Here is a 19,551-nt window from a genome sequence, read left to right as displayed (position 1 = left end):
AGTGAAATCTGGCTCACTGGCCTCCCTCCTCCTGCCACTGAAGCCTCTGTATCAGGGTCACAGTAACTTCCTGATTATGAAATCAGAGAGGCACTTTTCAGTCCCAGCTTACCGCCCTCCCAGCAGCCCTGCTGGATGTTTGGATGTTGAGCGCCCCGCACCTACCTCTGGAAGCTCCTTTTGTGTCTGTAACAGTTCTCAGCCCCAGCTGTCCTCCTGCCCCTCCCTCCCAGCCACTTTGCGCCGGCCCCAAGCTCTTTTCTGCGCCCTCCCTCAGCGTGCGTCCTCTGGGTCTGGCGCACATTCTGCACTGAGTGAGGCTGGTCACTAAGCACCGGGACCCCGCGGACCCAGGTGCACGTGGACGCCGGGAGGAGTCGGGTCTGAGAGGCACCTGGGTTTCAGCACGTTTCCTTATTCGTCTTTGAAATGTGTTTATGGATTTGGTCCCTGTTTACCACCCATTTATGAGCGTATACTGGGCCCTAGGAATCAAAAATGCAAGGACCTCCTCGTGCTCTCAGGAGCAAGGCCACCAAACCAGTTCATGACACTGTCGCAAAGGCTGGCCCCCAGAGGGCAACTGAAGATCATGCAGATGGGGTGTCAGGGACGGGGTTTCAGCAATTTCTTAAAACGATAAAAAGCTTGGGAGCAATGACTTGATCTGACTGCATCTCGAAAGCTCTCTGACAAGACCACAGAGAGCAGCGTGGGGCCAGGGTGAGTGTCCGGAGCTAACATAAGCTGGTGAGACGGACGAGTCGGAAACACGACAGTGGTATTTCCCAAGGCAAGGGGGACAGGAGGCCAGCCGGGCTCGCGGGGGTGCAGACTTGGTCCCGGGTGCACACGTCACCTCCGCGACACACCTCGTTCCTCCGCCCCGTCAGACTAGACAGCGAAAACATCACTCTGCCTTAAAGGGGAAAAGGAATACTTCCCACGGTCTGAGTGTTCCCTGCTGCCCGACCGCTAAACTGAGCTGCTGGACACCTGTGGGGGCGGGGGTGTCAGAGCCGTGGCCAGGGGCTCTGGGCGAGGGCAGTGGCACCAGGCCCCCCAGCGAGTAAGCGACGGCCTCTGTCCACGACCTTGGTATTCCCGGGGCAGAGACCGAAGCCCCGGGTCGCCAGGGCATCGTTGGCAAAGGCGCTCACAGGCGGAGAACCCAAGTCCTGGTCGGTGGGGAACCAAGTTTCCATCCAGAGAGACAGAGTCGGTGTCAAGTCTGAGGGTCAGGGCAAGGCCAGAAACAGGAGATCGACAGTGAGGCCAGACATGAGGCCGGAACCTGGTCAGACCAGCCGTTCAAACGTGCGGCCAAGGAGGGGAAGGCGGACTTGCCCCGCAGGCCCCCTCAGTGGGAAACGCTGCAGGAGAGCGGTTCACTTTAAGCTCATTTTTACAAGCGAAATTTTGACACGTTTTAGCTGCTAATTCTGTCCATGTCTATGGCCGCTGGATAAGGCCTATGATGAGGCTTGTTGGCATCGAAGGACTGTGCCTTCCAGACGGAGGCCCACAGAAAGAGGTCCCTGCCTGAGGGACCCACGGGGCCCATTTAGGCTGGTCTCAGGCCCAGCACATCCTTTCACACATTCATGTATGTCTCCAACTTTTAGATTTCCATTTACCTTTCTGTTTTATTTCACTGTACTTCCCAACAGAGGATTTTCTATACGTTGTATTAACTTACTCCTGTTGCACATAAATTCAGTCCCCACTGCACTTCTCTCTGCTCCCGGCTGTCCTGCGGAACAGGTCAGTCTAACGGAGGTGCAGGCCAAGCAGTCAGCTGCCAGATTACAGTGGCCTGAGGACCGGGGCGGGGCGGGGCGGGGCGGGGGAGAGGATGCACTTCAGCTGCACAGTGTCTGCTTCCAAGGAGGCCCAGCCCAGCGGGCAGGGCACGCAGCGAGCTCCTAGCTAACAAGGCGTCAGAGTCAGGCAAGTGGCCCCGTCTGGGTCAACAGCCACCATCTAGGGCAGGAAACTGGGACAAGACACTTGGTTTCAACACGTGACCTCCCCAGACCAGCGGGCTGGTTCCACCCTGGAGAGAAGCAGACGGGCAGATGGGGGCAGAGCCCAGCACAGGGCCACTGAAGGGAGGACTGGAGCCTGACGCAGACACAGATGCGGGAATTCACCGGGGGCCCTTTGCAACCGAGCCTAAAATGTGCCTGAGCGTCATTGATCCTAGGCCCTACCTGCTCCTGCGGTGCGTCTCCCCAGACAGTGCCACCTGGGTCCATGTTAATCCCACACACTCGAGAAGGGCTGCAGGGCCAGTAAGACGGGGACAGAGGGATCGGTACAGGTAGGTTGGCGGTTACAGCCAAGAGAACCTGGGGGGGTTTCCACCCCTGGCCCGGCGGAGCATCTGTTTGTACTGCGGAGCAGGGTTTGTTCATGGTAAGTGACGAATGCATCTTTTCTCCCCTCCTAATTCTGTTTGTGTTTAGCTCACATATATTATTGAGTCCTTTAAAAAAAAAAAAAAAAAAACTCAGGAACTTTGGGAACATGCGTGTTATCTCACACATAAACACAGCGCTAGAATTACACAAACGTTTCCGCTTTCTTGTCAGTGAAATAATCACAAATTTTTTAGATTGTTATCCAAGTAAAAATACCTTTTTCTAAGCACTGAGATTTTGGCCACAGACACTCAGGGAGGGGTGTGTGAGCTTCAGCTGGAAAACTGCTGCAGAACAGTGGTTCCTTTTGAACTCATTTCTTCACAAGCTGGATTTTGACACGTTTTAGATGCTAATTCTAGGACCATTCTACCTTGCCTAAGGAAAGTCTCAGTTTTTGTTGTTGTTTTTTTAATTGCTTTTAAGTTTCAGGGCCAGGGACCTAGAGGTTGTTAATCAATGAATTCCATCCCGTCCCTGAGGACGTGTATCTTCAAAGACAGATACAACACGCATGGTAACCGAGACTGTCTCCCGGCCACACGGCAAGTGTGCGCTTGTCTGTACTTCCACGTGACCACGCCAAACAGACTCAGTCCAACTGGGAATGATCTTGAGGTGATTTGGCATCTCTCCGGGTACCTTCCTTTTAGGTGCCTGGCCTGGTAGATGTGTGTTCCTGCTGCAATATTTAAGGCTTACTTCTTTGCCTGTGTCTAGGAAACAGTAGCTTTAGGAGGATTTGGATGCTGATACTGGTGAATTTTTGTAAGACTGGCCAAAGGAGAAGGGACTAGGAAAAAGGGGTCCGTGACCAGAGGGAAACGAGGCCTCGGTCTAGAGCAGAAGGAAGGGCTGGGTCCCGGGGGTGGTGCTTGTTCCACCCTCTGTGATAAGCAGTGAGCGAGCCACAGGTGGACGCTCGTCCTCAGACATTCTGACGCCGACCAGAGAAGGGAAGGAGGGAGGGACAGGTGTCCAGGGGCCCTAGCTAAGAGGGGTCGACCAGTGGATCAGGACAGTAACTCGCCGCGGTGGTGGAGGCTGCCCTGACCTGACGCCACCGCTTTGCAAGAAGAATTTGCCCTTTAGAAGCCATCTGACCACCAGCAGATAGCGTCTCCCTGAGAAATGTCGCATACCCCAAACCCCCTCACCTTGCCTGCCCACAGGCCCTGAAACCCTTGTTTCTGGGGGGTGGAGAGTGGCCGAGGGCGCCCAGGCTTCAACTCCTCTGTGTGCTCGACAGCCTGGGTGGGTGGAAAGAATCCATGCTGTTGTTCTTCACAACTTTAGGGAAGCCCAGGTTCTAGGAAAGAGGTGATCACTGGCCTGGGCTCATTTCACCAGAAAGTTGATACTGTTATGGAAAATGTCTGTTTCTGTGCAACCCACACACCTCTTCCCAGACAGCTTGAAAACAACCATTTTACCTCCCAAACACACTAGCTTGGTGTTGGTTTCCAAAAAGGGGCCCTAGACAGACTCTTCCTGAGGCAAGACGACATTGAGATGATTGTTAAAACCCCTCAACGCGCGTATGTTCCCTGGTTAATGAGTCAGCAGCTCCGCCCGGGAGGGAGGTGTTCTTTAAACAGCCGCTCTTCCCAGGTACAGACTGGGGAGTGCAGGGTGCTCGTCAAGTAGGTGAAAGCTCTGACGGGTGTCCTGACGTCGGCCCTTGGCCGGAAACCGAGCAGGTCGTCTGACCTGTCAGGTCTCAGCCCTGGCCCGGGCACAGCAACGAACAGGATGTACCGGCTCCCAGAAGGTGCCCTGAGGAGCAGGGGACTCCGGGAAGCACTTGGCACTGCCCTCTCACCGGCCACTGACCCCAGCCTTGCCCTTGGGCTCCCGGGGCCACCCACGGCGTCTCAAGGGTGGAATCCAGAGCCTTTTCCCAGCACTCGTTCTCCCCCAGCCCCACCCCAGGGCTTCTGGTTCTTGCTCTCTGGAGGCAATTCCCAGTTTCTCTGTGGCTGCAGCTTCTCTGTGAGAATCTTTTTTAATGTGCTGTTTCGGTCTGATAATCTTACGGCAAACGAAAGCAAGTAAGCACCATTGGTCGGGCTCTCTGATGGGCACCACCAGTGGTTGTTCCCCGGGAGATCCCCATACAACACGACGGCATCTGACTGTAACGGGGGCACCGTTGCTGAAAGCGATGTGTTTCTTCTTGTGGTTCCACCGAGGAGCTGCTGACCCAGCCGACGGCCCCTCAGTCAGAGCCCCCGCGCTTTGCTGTCTTGCCTCTCCACGGCCATGCCCTCTGTCCTGGACTGAGAGACGCAGCTCTTCTCCACTTCCCGAGTTGGCCCCTGACGGTCTCCAGGTTAATTTCCCAAAGCGAGCCCAGTCTGGCCGCTCCCCTGTTGACGCCTCCCCTCCTCCTCCCCGTGCAGACGTCTGGAAGGCGACAGATGCCCTCTGCCCAGCTCAGCCGGACTCACGCCCTCAGCCACAGCCCTGCACCGTCCCGGCCCGCCCGGGCTCTGCTGTCTTCCTCCCTCGGGCACTCCCACCCGTCGGGGGGCCTGTTTGTCCAGTCCAGCATGGGCGCCTCCGCCTCCAGGAAGCTGCTCTTCTTTCAAACTGCGCAACCTCAGGCTTCCCTCTCAGAAGCCCCACAGCAGTGTGTTTGCCTTTTGTCCTGGAGTCCTTGTCTGCGCACTGGTCTGACCCTTCTCCCCCCTGAAACCGCTCCCAGGTGCCTCGCAGCTCAGTGGGACCAACAGTTCACGTTCCGTCTCCACCCTTACCTCCCCGGGCTCCCTGGTTCAGCTCTCCAGCCCCCACCCCCGGGTCTCCAGCAGTGTCCCCGTGGGCACAGGTCATCGTGGGCAGGGCCGCGCGGCCCAGAGGGACTCCAGGCCCTGCCCTCTGACTTTACGTCTGCTTATTTCTTGGCCTACGACAGGGTTTCGGGTACTTGCCAAAATGAGGGTGAACCCCTTCTCCAACGTAACCTTAAATTTGGCTCTTTCGTAAAAAAGGAATGAGGCAAAAATCCCAGGCACCAGACTGAGAGACCCAGCGAATGGTTAGGCCCTGCCCTTTCTGTTCAGAGCAGCAGCCCACAGCTTCTGCTCAGGGGAGCCCCTGTCCTCACAGTGCCAAGGATCCTCGCAGGCCCACCCGCTGCCACCACCCTCTGGGTGGGGAGAGGGGACGAGGGGTCCAGACACCGGCCTGGGCCTCTCGCAACAGAACCCTGCGACCCCTGAAGGGAGTTCAATGAGCAGCTTCCTTTCTGGTCGTCAGCTGCCACCTCAGACAGCAGACTGGCTATCTCTGGAAAGATTTCTCACGAGAGCGCAAGCCTACCGCGCTCCGTCGCGCACTGACGTGCAGCGAGCGCCCCTCCGGCTGAGGGGAGCTGCAGGCGCCCCGCCGTCCAGACGCGCAGGTTCCCCCCCACCCCCGTCCTCGGAGGAAGGACAGTCCGTCTTGCAGTTACAGTGGGGAGCTTCTGGGGACAAGGGTCTCTGGGGACATCTGTTCTTCGGGCTCTTAAACTGCTTGAGGACGGGCCCCTGTCAGAGCAGGTACCTCACAAAAACCGACTGGTTTTTCTACCGTTCTTTCTCAGTCCTTTCCTTCCTCCCTCAGCTCGTCTTCCCCTGTGTTTCTTTTCATCTCTGTTCATCTGAGCCTGATCACTGGTGATCCCGCGACGCCCCGCAGCTGCCGGCCCAGCCTCACAAGTCCCCCCCTCCCCCCACGCTGGCCTCCAGCCCAGCCGGGCGGCCTCCGGGCGGGCGCGGCTCCTGCAGCCTGAGGCCCCGGCTGCCCGGCCAGGTGATCTGCTTGCTCCGCCCGCCTGCTAGCCCTGAACTCAAATGACCTTCCCCCGCCTCAGATGACAAAGGAAGTTGTGGGGTTGAGAGATGTGCCGGAGGTGGGGGTGAGCCCGGGGGAACCAGCCACAAGACCAAATAAGGGCGAGCAGCAGCCGTCAGGGTGCCGCAGGGCTGGGGCTGCGGAGATGAGCTGGGCCTGCCGGCTCCCGGGTCGGGCGGGGAGTGGCAGACACCCCCAGACGGGTCTAAGGAGTGGCCCCGGTGCGTGTGAGAGTGTAGACCGGGTCAGAGTCCCAGGCTGCTCAGCCAGGAGGAGAGCCAACGTTACTTTATGAACCTCCCAGGCTGAGGCCCAGCTTGTTTACCGAGCACGATGGTCTAGGGCAGCGCCAAGTCCGGGGCGTTTTCCGACAGAATTAATGCACGTTCGCTACACGCCACCTGGGGAAGGGCTGGCAGGAGGTGGCTTCCTAGGTCGTGAGTGACAGCCTCCAAAACACCCACCTCCCCTCCTCCAGGTCTCAGGGCCGCAGGCAGGGCTGCGTCTCCACGAGGTGCTTCGGCCGGCAGGGCCCTGAGCAGCCCTGCCTGCAAGCCCAGCCAGGCCTCAGCCTCCTCGGGGAGGACTCCCAGTCGCGTTCGTGCCTCACGCTCGGTGCCCAGGCTCTGCCCGCCCATGCGGTGAGCGTGTGGAGACGTCACTGTGGGTGCCACCACCATCCCAGACACTCCATCCGGCCCCCGGGTCCCTCTCCACCATGCAGAGTCCCCCCAAGAGAGCTCAGCCCCAAAGCATTGGAGATTTAAGCCCCCGCCCCAAGAGAGAAGTACCTCGCTCTGTCTTATGGACGGACGCAGGATGTGGAGATGCCAGTCCCGCGGGACCACCAGCAGGTGCCTGGAACTCAGTGTTGCCTCCACGTGCGCCTCCCTCCAGCTCCAGGGTCACACTCCCCAGGAGGCCTGGTCCTGGCTCCGTTTCCCGGGAACCTTGGCCGGGACACCTAGAGAGCTGAACACACCCGGAGCCCTTCATGTACAGGTTCTCTCACAGGCCTCACCTGCCCTCAGGATCCAGTTCCTCTAAACTCATGAGCCTCCTTCTAGAGAGAAGTCAGGGGCAAAATTAGTCCAGTAACTTGAGCTTTTTCCCTTGTGTCACATTAAGATTCCTTACCTTGGGTGTGTCTATGCTTTCTTGGCTTGATCTTTGAACTTGCCCCAAAACAGTGTTAGTTTTAGCATTTTTCATCAGCCACAGTTCGGGAAGTTAGAGAAATTGCTCCCTGGTGGCAGAGCAGCCGAACCATGAGCCTCTGAGGCCTGGACTGCGGGGAAAGTGATGTCTCTGCCTTGGCCGCCTCTGACTTTGGGGCTTCCCTGATTGTTTCCTTACGGCAGATTTCTAGGAAGACGAGGTCAAAGGGCATGGATAATCGCCTTTGCACACAGGTGTGGCCGCTTAAAGGCACACGGAGGGTGCAGAGGTGCGCCCCTCCCGGGGGCCCTTCTCCCCACAGGTGTTCTGCTCTATGGCGCATCTGGTTCTTTCTGGGGATTAGAGGCATACGAGCTGGCAGCTTGCGTTTCTTGCTTCTGTTGAATGCCTGTTTTCTTTAACAGTCTTTATTAGGCCTTTTGAATGTTTTAAATAGTCTCTGGCTTCCTGGGTGAACGACCTTGAAGGTCCTGCCCCCGTTCCCACTTCCCCACGGGAAGCATCACCTGACTGATTTGAGTGATGGACTGAGGAGGTTCAAGGTGTGGCTTGTCAGGTTTTTCCGAGCTCCGATTTGATTGTCTGCACTGGAAGACTGTGTGGGCAGGAAGCCTCCTGGAAGGAGACAGGGGTTCGATCACCACCTGACCCACCCCTGGTTGTCCTTGTCCTCAAGTCTCCAGAGTTGTCATCCCTGCTTTACTTGGGCTGCCCCTGGCCAGAAACTTGTTTTCAGTCCACCACATCCTTCAGTTTCAGCCAGAAAGTTACTCAGCCTGACACATTAGCAGAGTTACCCAGGCACGTCCGCATCTGAGCCGTGGCCGTACTCGTTCATTAAAGTTGCAGGAAAACCCAAGACAGAGCTTGCTCATAATCAGAGGAAGTTTCTAGGACCCCGCGATAACTTGGTTACGGTTCCCCGCAGGCTGCGCAGGCCTGGGTCTGGGCGAGTGAGAGTAAACCCCTGTCCTGCAGAAGCAGAGCCGCCCCGGGGCTCCTGTCCGCCCTGGGCAAGGAGGGTGAGCCCGCACATTCCTTAAATAGAAAGCTTGATGACTCTTCGAGGCTTTGAATTACAGACACATGATTTCCAGGCAGATAGGGCTGGTTAATGAGATGAAATTGGAGTCCTGACAACACCACACTCCCTTCCATCCCCCGCTGGCCCGCCAGCCCTCGGGGCCTCGGGCTTCCAGGTGCAGCTCCTTCCCTTTGGGCCAGCACCTCCAGCCGCAGCAGGAAGTAAATGCACAGGGTGCTCACAGGGATAAGAGAGTAGGCAGAAGACGCCTGCGATTTTTAGGAAGCTCGGTGCCCTTGGGAAGAGCTGTGCCCACAAGTCCCCCCTTTCTGCCTGCAAAGTGCATAGATCTCTCTGCTTGTGAGTCCACACGCTTTCCACCTCCTCCTCGTAACAGGGGTCTCAAATAATAGGGAGACGTAGCCAGGCTCTCTGCACTTTACCTTGACTCACAAGTTACAGCTCTATGGTTTTATCCCAAAGAAATACTGAGGGATTTGCGGTGGGGGGTGGTAATAGCTCAGTGGTAGAGCACATGCTTAGCAGCACCAGGTCCTGGGTTCAATCCCCAGCACCTCCATCAAATAAATAAACCCTGTTACCCCCCCCCAAAAAAAAATTAAAAAGAAAAAGAATTTTAAAAAAGAAAGAAATTTTTTAAGATACTGAGAGATGCGTACAAAATGATATGTATAAGGATGCTGGTTACAACCTTATTTCAATAATAAAAATTGAAACAACCTAAATAATCAATAAAATGGAGGCTTTAAAAATTATGACACATAAAAACCAGGTTGCGGTTACAGAGCCAATGGCAGAAATCCCACGGCAACTACAACCACCGTGGTAGGAGGTGTGCTGTCTGGGGCTGGTGCGCAGGGTCGGGGCTCCCTCTCTTTTGGTTACTGTGCTGTGTGTGGCTTTCATATCTAAGATTGCTTCACAGACCAAGATGGCTGCTTCGACTCCAGCCATCCTCTACGAACTCCAGCCAGCAGGAAGCAGGACAGTACAAAGAAAAGCGGGGCAGAGGCCGTTTGCCAGCTCTCTCTAGGGAAGGGTCCAGCGGCTGACTCACACTGTGTTTACATTCTGCCGGCTTGTTTATCCAAGGCGGGATTGTTAATCCATCAGAGAGGAAAGGAGCTGTTGCAAAAGTTAGTTCTTGGACCCAAGCCTTGAGTTGATTAGGGTTGAACTTTAGGCCAAAGACAACTCTTGTAGTTTATGTGAAAGGAATCACTTTTTCTCCATTTAACTGCTGGAAGTTTCCCAGTGTCAAATTTTATATTTTCCTGCCTTGAGGGGAAGTGCGTCCACCGGGATGCCCTGCTCCCCTCTGCAATTCCTGCTTTTTTTTTCTTGTTGCCTGCCCCTAATCTGTTTCATAAAATTGCTATCTTCCAACGCTCTTGCATGTTCCAATCCCCAAAGGCGGGCACAGCTGCCTTTGGCTCAGCCAACCCGCTAGTGGTTATTAAGCCGCTTGACCCCATGCCTTGCACATGGTGGGACCCGGCTGTTTATGGTTGTTGGTCGTTTAAGTAAACTGCTCTTTGACCTCAATTGTACGAAGTGCCACATGAGAAACAGCAGGGAGAGGCGCAGGTCTGGTCTCACATCTGACTACAGGCAGAGAGACAGGCAAAACAGTGGGGAATGACAGACTGTTCCATCTGGTTGGGTGCAGAGATGGGCGGACCGAGCTGTAGTTGATGGAGAAGTTCAGTAAGGTTCCTCAGTGCAAGTGGGGTTTGCGGTAAAGAACTTGGCCTTGCCCACAGAGAGGTCTGGCCTTCGCCCTTGGCTTCTGGGAAGAAGTCTAGGTCATACCTAATGGCAGGGTTTTTGTTTGGGGAGGGGGTGGCCCCACATCGGATCTTAGGATGGGGGCTTTGGGTCGTGCAGTATCAGGTCCACCTGGAGGCTGGGATCAGCCACGTGGGCAGCCACCCACCCACCCAATCTCTCATGCCTCAGTGATGGAGTCCCGATAAGAACGCTGATCAGAAAGCTTATAAAATAGCTACAAGATAGAAACGTAAACAGATGGAAAAGGATACATAGAAATTCCAGTGATTTCTTGCTTAACCTCAATGGACCATCCCACGGTGCAGCCCTGACCACTGGTGCAGGCAGCCAGCACGGAGCCCTGCAGGCGACTTCCAGAGTGAGGAAGAAAGACGGGGATTCCTTTCTTTTCTCGCCCTCCATCCGTGCCCCCCTCCGCCCTCCCTCCTTCCCTTCCCCTAAATTAGGCTGATGCCTCAGTAGCAGCCACCACTGCACCTATCGCTGCAGTTTTAAAATGCTTTCCCACGTGGGTTATCTTACTTACTCTCCCAGATAAAGAGAAGTGAAGTGGCTCAAACAGGAGCCAGACTGGGGAAAGCCTTGAACACCCGCCAAGCGGAGGTCGCACTAGATCTCAAAGGCAGTGCCGCCAGATGAGCTGTGTCAGGGTGCAGGGAGCACTTACACCCAGAGTGCCCCCAGTAACTGCCTCGCTCATCCGCGGCAGAGGGTAGAGCCCCTGAAGGAAGGCCCAGCTCTGAGCGCGGCTGGGACGCCTCCTGCAGCCCTCAGACCTGAGACGTAGTCGGGTTAGCCGTTCCCCTAGGCTGCTTCTCCATTCTTGTGAATATTACCGGTAAACTCGGTTTCCAAAATGATGCCGTGCCACCTGCTAGGGGCCCTCCCAGCCAGGGGCGTGCAAGCAGCTGTTTCACACCCGGTATTTTCCCTGGTGCCCGCCCCTGCCCCTCCTTGACCTCGCCGGTCACGCTGTAGGCACTGTATGCAGCTCCACTCCCCGGGAACAAGGCTGGACTGTGTGCCTGTCCCTGTGTCTCCCTTTCTCCCCGTCCCGCCCCACCTGCTGGGCTGTCTGTCCTCCCCGGGGAGGGGCGTCATGACAAGGGCAGGGACCGGCGGGTGGGACAGTGCTTCCAGAAGCACAAAGCCGCCCCCTGCAGGAGGCGCCCTGGGGTTCGCAGAGGGAGCGGGGAAGCAGAGGAAATGGCCAGGGCGTCGGGCATCGGGGTTCCTGTCGCTTTCCTCCTGAACACCCTCCCGTGACTGCCCTTTGACCAAAGCCCTAAGAGGGCCCGTTAGTGGCCTTTTCTGCGATGAGGTGACAGCCCCCTGTGTGGTGGGGAGCAGCACGTGGGGGTCGCCTGGGACAGAGTGGGGCATCCATGTATAAGACCATGCACAGTACCTTCAGACTGAAGTCAGGCGATGCGCGGGTCCAGCAGGCGGGGGGGGGGGAGGAGGAGGAGAGAAGGTGCAGGGAAAGCCGCAGAGCCCGAGGTCCGAGGACGGCCCCTTGTGGGGGCAGGCTGCCTGCTCCCTGGGGCTGAAACCTCTTGGCTTTGCAGTCAGAAAACCTGGTCAGGTCTAACCTGAACAACCTTGCCGCTTAAGGCTACTTAGCCGCCAAGGCTCCTTCAGCAGACGTCAGGTTACATGAAGCAGCCTAACTTGGTCCCTGTCATTAACATGCCATTCCTGACTCTCCCAAGACATGTAGACCCTGCCCTGCGTCCCAGCTGGTGCTTCACACATCGGTCCCCAGCTCGCGGGCGGGGCCATGACCCGCTGATGTCTGTTTATTCCCCTCAGCCACGAGCACAGAGCTCACACACACACACACACACACACACACCCCCTCCCCGGGGCTCAGGGAGAGTTCCTGCCTGGTTAGAAACAGCTCCCAACTGTGTGTCTTCCTTGCAGGGACTTCCCCGATGACCCGGGCGTGCAGTGGGACACACAGCGGGTGGCCGACATCGTCCTCCAGCACATAGAGGACAACGGCATAAACCTGGTAAGGGGACGCCCTCCCAGAAAGCAGGGCTGGGCCCGGTGACCCGGTGACCTTGACCATGGCCGCCCCCTTCCAGCCCTGCTCCCAGCCCCGTGTCCCTCTCAAACCTGCAAACACACCTTTCCTGAGACTGAGTGACCCAAGTGTCCGTGCTCAGGCACTGCCCCTGAAAACTCAGGCCCCCCCCCCCGGGGCCTGTGCCCAACTCTCACTGGCACAGAATCTTCCCCCGAGCGTTTTCATTTTAGAGTCATTTTAACTGTGGAGGCAACTGTCAGACTGGGGTTCCCAGAGGCCCAGCAGCCGCCCAGGGTCAGCAAGCAGTGAAGCCAGGGTTTCAAGCCTCCAGTTTCAGCCCAGAAAATGCGAGGACAAACTCCCAGCCACCACAGGGAGGACGTGCGCGCTCGGCCAGAGCCCTGGTGGGCGTTGACTCGCCTGCGGAGGCAGGTGGTCTGGGACCCTGCTCCGCCCCCCACCCCACTGGCCGAGTCCCGCCAGCTGCCCATCTTAGGGCCGCCAAGAGGGTGTCCCTCCGCCTCTGAAATGAGAGTAATAACGCTTCATGAGTTAATACCTAAAGTGCTGCCATTTAAGGCCCCAGTCACTTGCTTTAAGTTTTTATTAATCCTCGTTAAGGGATGAACCCTGCAGGCAGAGAAACACGATGGGCCTTTACCAGTGGCCAGTGCGCTGAGCGAACAGAGCGACTTGGTGAAGGACAGATTTTCGTGGGTATGTTCATCAGACCGTCTCTGTGTTCTGATGACAGAGATACAGCAGAAACTTAGTCCACATGGGCCAAAAGGGGCACTTAGCCGGCTGGCTCTGAGTCCCACAGGCAAAGATGCAGGTGGGCCCTGGCCCTGCTGGACTCTGCCCTGGCTGGAAAGATGGTCACCAGCAGCTGCAGGCCCACCTCTCCCAGCTGTACCTTCCCAGAGGGCCTGAGGGTGACAGCCGGAGGGTTCGGTCTGGGCTTGGGAGTCACTGCCCAGGCCTGCTGACTGACCTGGGTCCCCTGGCCTGATGTCCCCCCGCCCAGGGCTTCAGGGTCGGCCTGGGGCACAGCAGCGAGCCCTGTGAGGTGCACTGCAGGGGCCTTGGTACCCCGTCTTCTCCTGGCAGTGGCTTCCCCGAGACCAGTCCCCAGTCACTCTCTCCCCTCCTGCGTCCATGCGTTAGAACAGCTGGCTTTCCAGTTGCTCCTGCTTGTGGGGCAACTCCCATCCTGTGAACTTGGCCCTCCTTGACCTGGCCCTTCCTTAGGTGCTGCCCACTGGCGAGCAGGGCTGGTCCTTACTGGGGGCCGGGCCCTTGTTAGACCACACCGCAGCTAGCCACAGCTCTGCGCACCCAGGGAGGAGCTTCAGGGCACAGGCACTCTGGGTGCCAGTCTTGCTCTCAAAAGAGTCTCCCAAGTTTGTGTCCCAGAAGAGTGACTTGTGGTCCAAGCCCAGCTTGCGGCCGCCTTCTCTGAGAAGCCTTCCTGGACTTCTTCAGCCCTCTTCGGGATCCCTGTAGTATTTGCTGTGTGCCCTGCGCCTGTGACGGCTGTTGCTGTTTATCCTTTAAAGCACAGGCCACGTCCTGCGAACCAGACTGTAAGTCCACGAGGGGAGGACCCGCCGTGATATCTTTAACCCCCGAGAGCTGGAACATCCCCCAGGGGCCCCGACCACTAACCGCTACCTCCAGGCCTGGGGCGCCTTCCCGTCCACTCAGGTGTGGAGGGGCCTTTCTGGTCAGGACAATCTTGAATTGATTTCATTTCTATAAACAAGGAAATCATTTTAAAAGAGCTCTTTAACACACCTTGCTGTTGAGAAGAAAACTCTCAAGTCATTAGGCACAGTTGGGAATTCCCTCCCGGCCTGCAGTGAGTGTGGCATAGATGTGCAAGGCCAGCGCGGACACAAGTGGCCATAAGCCAGCTACGTCTGGGTCCCCTCGGGTCCCGGTGATGCAGGGACATGCACTTTCACAGTCCCACCGTCCTGGCAGGTGGGAAGTCGCGCCTTGGTGGCACCAGGCTGTGCATAAACCCCGGGGCCCAGGTGCGCGGGGCAGCGTGCGGTTGGGGAGGGTGGAGCACGGGGCGGGGGTGGGGGCAGGGGCAGCCCCGGGAAGGGAGTCTCTCCCATGCTGTGCTGGGATGGTACCAAAGCTCTCCTCCGTGCAAAGCCGGCCCTGCACCACACCCACAGTGTGCCAGCGGTCCGGGTTCTCTCCCGTCCCAGCTCCTCCAGGTGCTTGCGGGGATCCGTCCCACTCACTGCAGGGGCAAGAACCCTTGGAACAGCTGGCAGGACGGTGCTTTGAAAATGACAGGGGCGCCCCCTGCAGAAGCAGCCTGGCCTTGGCAGAGCTGGTGTCCACAAGGCCAGGTCCTGGCCCAACGCCCCACAACAGCTATCTATTGAGCACGTGCTCTGTGACATTCGATGTTGTTGACTAGGGATTCGGGCTGGAGCCCCGTGCATCTGGTCCCTGCTCCCTTAGGGCACCACTGACGTTTGGGGCCAGCTTGTACGTTGTGGGGTGTTCAGCGGCCTCCCCAGCCTCTACCCGGTGACAGCCCCCCTCAGCCGTCACAATAAATACATCTCCGGACGCTGCCAACTGTCCTCATGGCAAAACTGCCCCCCCGCTGAGAACCACGGCCTCGGAGAAGCAGGAGCACCCCCTTGTTCCCGCTCGCTCACTGGGGTCTGCCCGAGACCCCATTCAAACAAAGATTTCTGCAGTCTGGGGGGCAGTGAATGAGGTTCGCAAAGAACCACAGGTGCCACTGTCGTCGGGCTCTCAGCGGCCGAAGTCCTGGGAGTGGGACATACGTCCGTGGGTTTGGACAAATGTAAGACGTGTATCCACCGTAAGACGAGCAGCTTTTCAGAAGCCTTCTTAGGAAACTCCCCAGGACGGAGAATGTCAAGCTCACGAGAGGAGAGAGGAGTTTAATGAACCTCGTGCTCCTGGCACCCAGCCTCACAGTGACCAACTCTGTCAGTGTCATTGTCCTTGAAACCCGTTCGCCCCCCACCTCCCATACACTGAAGCCATTCCTCAGCATCCGAGTCCACATTTAAAGACACTGAGTCTTTAACTCACATGATCATAAAGCCATGACCACACCTAAAACTCAGCCATTCACTAATATCAGCGGTTTACGCTTCCCAGAGCCCGTGTCATGTGTGTGTTTTCCTTTTGTTTCTATTTTCATAGCGTCTTTGAATCAGGATCAGGTGAGAGGACTTTAAAGTTTCTTTTGACCAGTGGCCCTACCCCAGCCAGTGCTCGGGGAACGGTGGCTGCTTTTATATTAACAGAGTTTTCTGGACATGAGGCCAGTGTTTTAGATTGAAGATGGAAAGAGCAGCAGGGAGTCCTTTGCAGCCTGGCCCAGTCCGGCTCTCCGTCCTCCGTCCTGGCTGCGGGGTGGCCCTCTCCCCTAACCGACCACGCGCAGTCCTTTCTCTGAGCCCTTGTTTCCTTCCTGGTATTTCTGTCCTTACTTGAGCGATCCATGATGACGATGATCGGACTGTTCTTTGGGTTCTTTTAATCCCTCTGAGCAGAGGTGAGTCTCTGGCCTCGGCTGAGCTTGTAGTAAACAGATGCTCGTGTGTGTGTGTGTGTGTGTGTGTGTGTGTGTGTGTGTGTGTGTGTGTGTGTGTGTGTGTGTGTGTGTGTGTGTGTGTGTGTGTGTGTGTGTGTGTGTGTGTGTGTGTGTGTGTGTGTGTAAGCGCCCTCCTCCCGCGAAGCCTGGGGCCGGCGCCATCCTCCCTCAGAGCTTTTGTGCCCGCGACGTGGCACGAGGAGAAAAAGACAAAGAAGTCAGGCAGCACCTACACTAGCAAAGGTCCCAGGGCGGCTCACCCACCGCCAGGCAGGTGGGGACCAAGGGCGCTGTGAACCCAGGTTTCTGCCACGGCCGACTTCCTCTCTGCGCCAGCGACCAGGAGCCAGGGGAACCGTGACGCCCGCGGAAACGGCTCGCACTACCAGCCCGGCCGGCAGTGGCAGGCAGTGGCCTGCTCGCTGGGCAGCAGAGATGAAGGTGGAACTGGAGAAGGGTCGGGGCCCCCTGCCCTCCTCTCCAACCTCTCCACCCCAGCCGCATCCCGGCTGCTCTGGAGTTGGAGGAGGAGAGAAAGCCGTGGGTCCGAGTGAAACCCTGGGTTTCTCTGCAGGTGGTGACTTTCGACGCGGGGGGAGTGAGCGGCCACCGCAACCATGCTGCTCTGTACGCAGCCGTGAGGTAGGGTTCTCAGGGACCCGGGGGTGGAGGAGGGAGTCTGGTCCCCCTGAGTCACCAAGAGCAGTGTGATCTCAGCTTGTCCTCCTGGGGGGGGGGCAGCTCCCCCAAGTCTCAGAATTCCTGTCTCCCGAACAGCTGCGTTTCCTTACCCCATGGACACAGCAGGCGCGGGGACTGCTTTTAGTTCTCTCTGCTCTGGCCGCAGAGAGCTTTAGGGCCGGACTTCCAGTCCTTGCAGCCCACAGACAGGACTGTAAGGACTGAGTTCTGTGCCCCAGCGTGCCTCCCGCTCCATCTGCTTCCTCCTCTGATTCTGATTTATTTGCCATCTTCTGCTGTACTGTGTGCGCAAGTTCCGGTCTCTGGGGAAGGAGGATGTGCACTGATTTGAACTCTCACCTGCTCCTCGCAGCCTCTCCACCTACTGACAAGCACCTGCCCTTAACCTGCAGCTAAAAACCTGAACCTCGAGGGAGGGCACAGCTCAGGGGTAGAGCGCGTACTTACACGCACGAGGTCCTGGGTTCGGTCCCCAGTACCTCCATTAAATACATAAATACACACATAAATAAAAAACCTAATTATCTCCCCTCAAAACACCTGAACCTCAAGGACCCTGAGGTCAGTACAAACTACAGTGGGTGTCCTGTCCCTGGGGCCCTCAGGGACCCTCTCCTTCCGCACCTTCCGGGGACACATTTGTCCTGCCTCAGCCGTAGAGTCCCTCCTGCCTGTGAAACCGGAGTGGGGGCGGCCTTGCCCGGCAGCGAGCCCCAGCTGTGCTCACCTGGCATCAGGGCGCAGGGGAGGCTCCAGAATCGGGATGTCTGGCGTCCTCACGGAGCCGGTGAGGTAGAAGATGCACAAGACTGCCCCAGAGCCACGCAGAAACCAGAACAAGCGTCCGGTGGGCAGGCCTGAGACCCTCTCTGAGCCTCAGTCTGTGGTTTGAGAGAATGTGCGCCACCAACCATCAGGTTGTTCTGTGGAACTAAAACCAGGTGCTGATGGGCGTGCCTGGTGGCAGCATCCAACCCAAATTGGGTACCGCCCTCCCCACTGTGCAGGTGCTCTCTGGGCCCCTCCCTTCTCCCCTGCTGCCCTGGGTGGCCACCTGTGGAGGCCCTTCCTAGGGGAGGCGGCTCTCAGCCCAGCTGCCCACACCCATGGCTCAGCCTCCGGCCCCGCCCTCTGCGCCCTGGGCTTCTCTCCGGTCACCCAGCACTGCCACCTGGGCCTTCAGGTCCCCAGAAGTGCCAAGGGGATGGGGTTTGCCTTCTGAGCGCCCTTCCTTGGCCTCCCGAGTCCCGGCAGCCCCTCTCTGTTGCAGGCATCAGGCCTCAAGCCCCTCGCTCCATGCCTCGCTCTGCCTGCCTTCCCTCCCGGCTGCCCCCCCCCCCACTCCAGCGCGGCTGATTTCACCCCCATCTGCCTTCACCTTCCCTTGGCCTCCGGCCCTGCCTGACAGCCCCTGACCTGCCGCTCTGACCTGCCTTATGCCAGCCTGTCCTCTCCCTCCTCCGGCCTGTCTGGCCTCCCCTCGGTCTCCCCCGGACCCCCACCAGCAGGCCCCTGGCCTCCTGTGCCCGGGGCTCTCAGAACGGTTTCCCGTGTGTCTCCAGGCCTCACCCCTCTCCTGCACTTAGACCTTGCGTCCCCAGCTCCTTCCTGGGGGCCAACCACCTGACACGCCGAATATCCCCAGGGCTGGGCCCGGAGCGCGGGACAAGCCGCCTCTGAGCTCGAGGTTCTCTTTCTCAACTTCTCCTCTGTGACCCCTGCTCCAGGAGTCCCTTGTCACAGGATGTGTCAGTTTTCAAAACAAGGGGTTTGTTGCTGTCACCCTGCTCTTCACTGTGGTGGGGGAGCGGGTCAGGAAGGAGGAAGGACTGTCAGGGAGGAAATACCAGTTACCATGGAAAAGAGTCTCCCACACTCACATCACAATTTCAAAAGAGAAGACAGCTGAAGGGTCCGCTCTGGTTACCAGCGTCTCTGATGGGCACAGCTCGGCCCAGGGCGCCTCCAGCTGGCGACCTGGGGGAGGGGCCCGCCCTGGGCCCTCAGCTGCAGCCAGCGGGTGGAATCTGAGGAATCTATATGGTGACCTCTGCACAGGAAACCCCCAGAAACCCCCGTGGAGGGACCTGGGGGGGCAGGCCTGGCCCTGAAGGCCCTCCCTGCTACTGCCAAGGACTCTTACTCTGCCCGCCTCTCCCTCCTCCAGGGCCCTGCACGCAGAAGGGAGGTTACCTAAAGGTAAGGCCGGTCCCTGTCCCTCTAAGGGACTTGCTGGGGTGACGTCGATGGAGGGCAGGGCCGCGCCCCTCTGGACACAGCTCGGTGTGCCTGTCACGGTGGCACCCGGGCCTCCGAGTCGGTTGTGTCCACGGGACGCATTCACTGGGTGTGAGGGGAGCAGGACCGACAGGAGACGTGGGCAGCCGGGACACCCCGTGTGCAGAGACACACGGCAGGGAACGGGCTCCCGCGATCACAGTTAGGAGGCTGGGAAGGCCTCTGTGCACGTGGGAGGCCGGGGGAGCTGCTGGCGCCGTTCAGCCCGAGTCCAGAGGCCTGTGGACCGGGAGCCGATGGTGTGAATCTCGGGCTCCGGGCGCCAGGCCAGCGTTCAGCTCTGCAGTCGGACAGAAAGGAGTGAACCCCCTTCCTCCACCTTCCGTCCTGTCGGGCCTCAGTGGCCTGGATGAGGCCCCCACACTGGGGAGGGCCTCTGCTTCACCGCCTCGTCCAGTTCAAACGTGAAACACCCCCACAGACACACCTGGAAACAATGTCTAGTCAAGAATCCGAGCGGCCGAGACCATCAGGTTGACCTGTGAAGTCAGCCATCGCCGTGGGCCTTGTCCCCACCTGTCTGGTTTCTCACTGGCCAGGTTTCAGCCCCGCTGGCTTTCTTTTCCGTCCAGACTCACACCCACCCTCAAGTTGATCAGCCAGGCTGTAAGTGGCTGATGGGTGTCGGGGGGTCTGA

At 58.1% G+C, this 19,551-nt stretch overlaps 1 protein-coding gene across 4 annotated transcripts in view; it reads left to right on the top strand.

Annotated features, from left to right (window-relative positions):
* The window catches only part of PIGL (phosphatidylinositol glycan anchor biosynthesis class L), a 43,267-nt gene that overhangs the window by 21,199 nt on the left and 2,517 nt on the right, over positions 1-19,551 (top strand). For 2 of the 4 annotated variants that reach the window (XM_032498894.1, XM_006193401.3), the window contains exons 3-5: positions 12,205-12,295; positions 16,489-16,556; positions 18,784-18,815. In XM_032498894.1, the coding sequence (XP_032354785.1) occupies positions 12,205-12,295; positions 16,489-16,556; positions 18,784-18,815 (191 nt within the window). Of the gene's footprint in view, positions 1-12,204; positions 12,296-14,535; positions 15,929-16,488; positions 16,557-18,783; positions 18,816-19,551 lie in introns of those variants that run through there. The other 2 variants (XM_014566606.2, XM_032498895.1) reach the window with 2 other exon arrangements.

This window comes from Camelus ferus, chromosome 16, assembly GCF_009834535.1.
Source record: "Camelus ferus isolate YT-003-E chromosome 16, BCGSAC_Cfer_1.0, whole genome shotgun sequence".
NCBI lineage: Eukaryota > Metazoa > Chordata > Mammalia > Artiodactyla > Camelidae > Camelus > Camelus ferus.
This window is presented reverse-complemented; position numbering and strand designations above follow the sequence as displayed.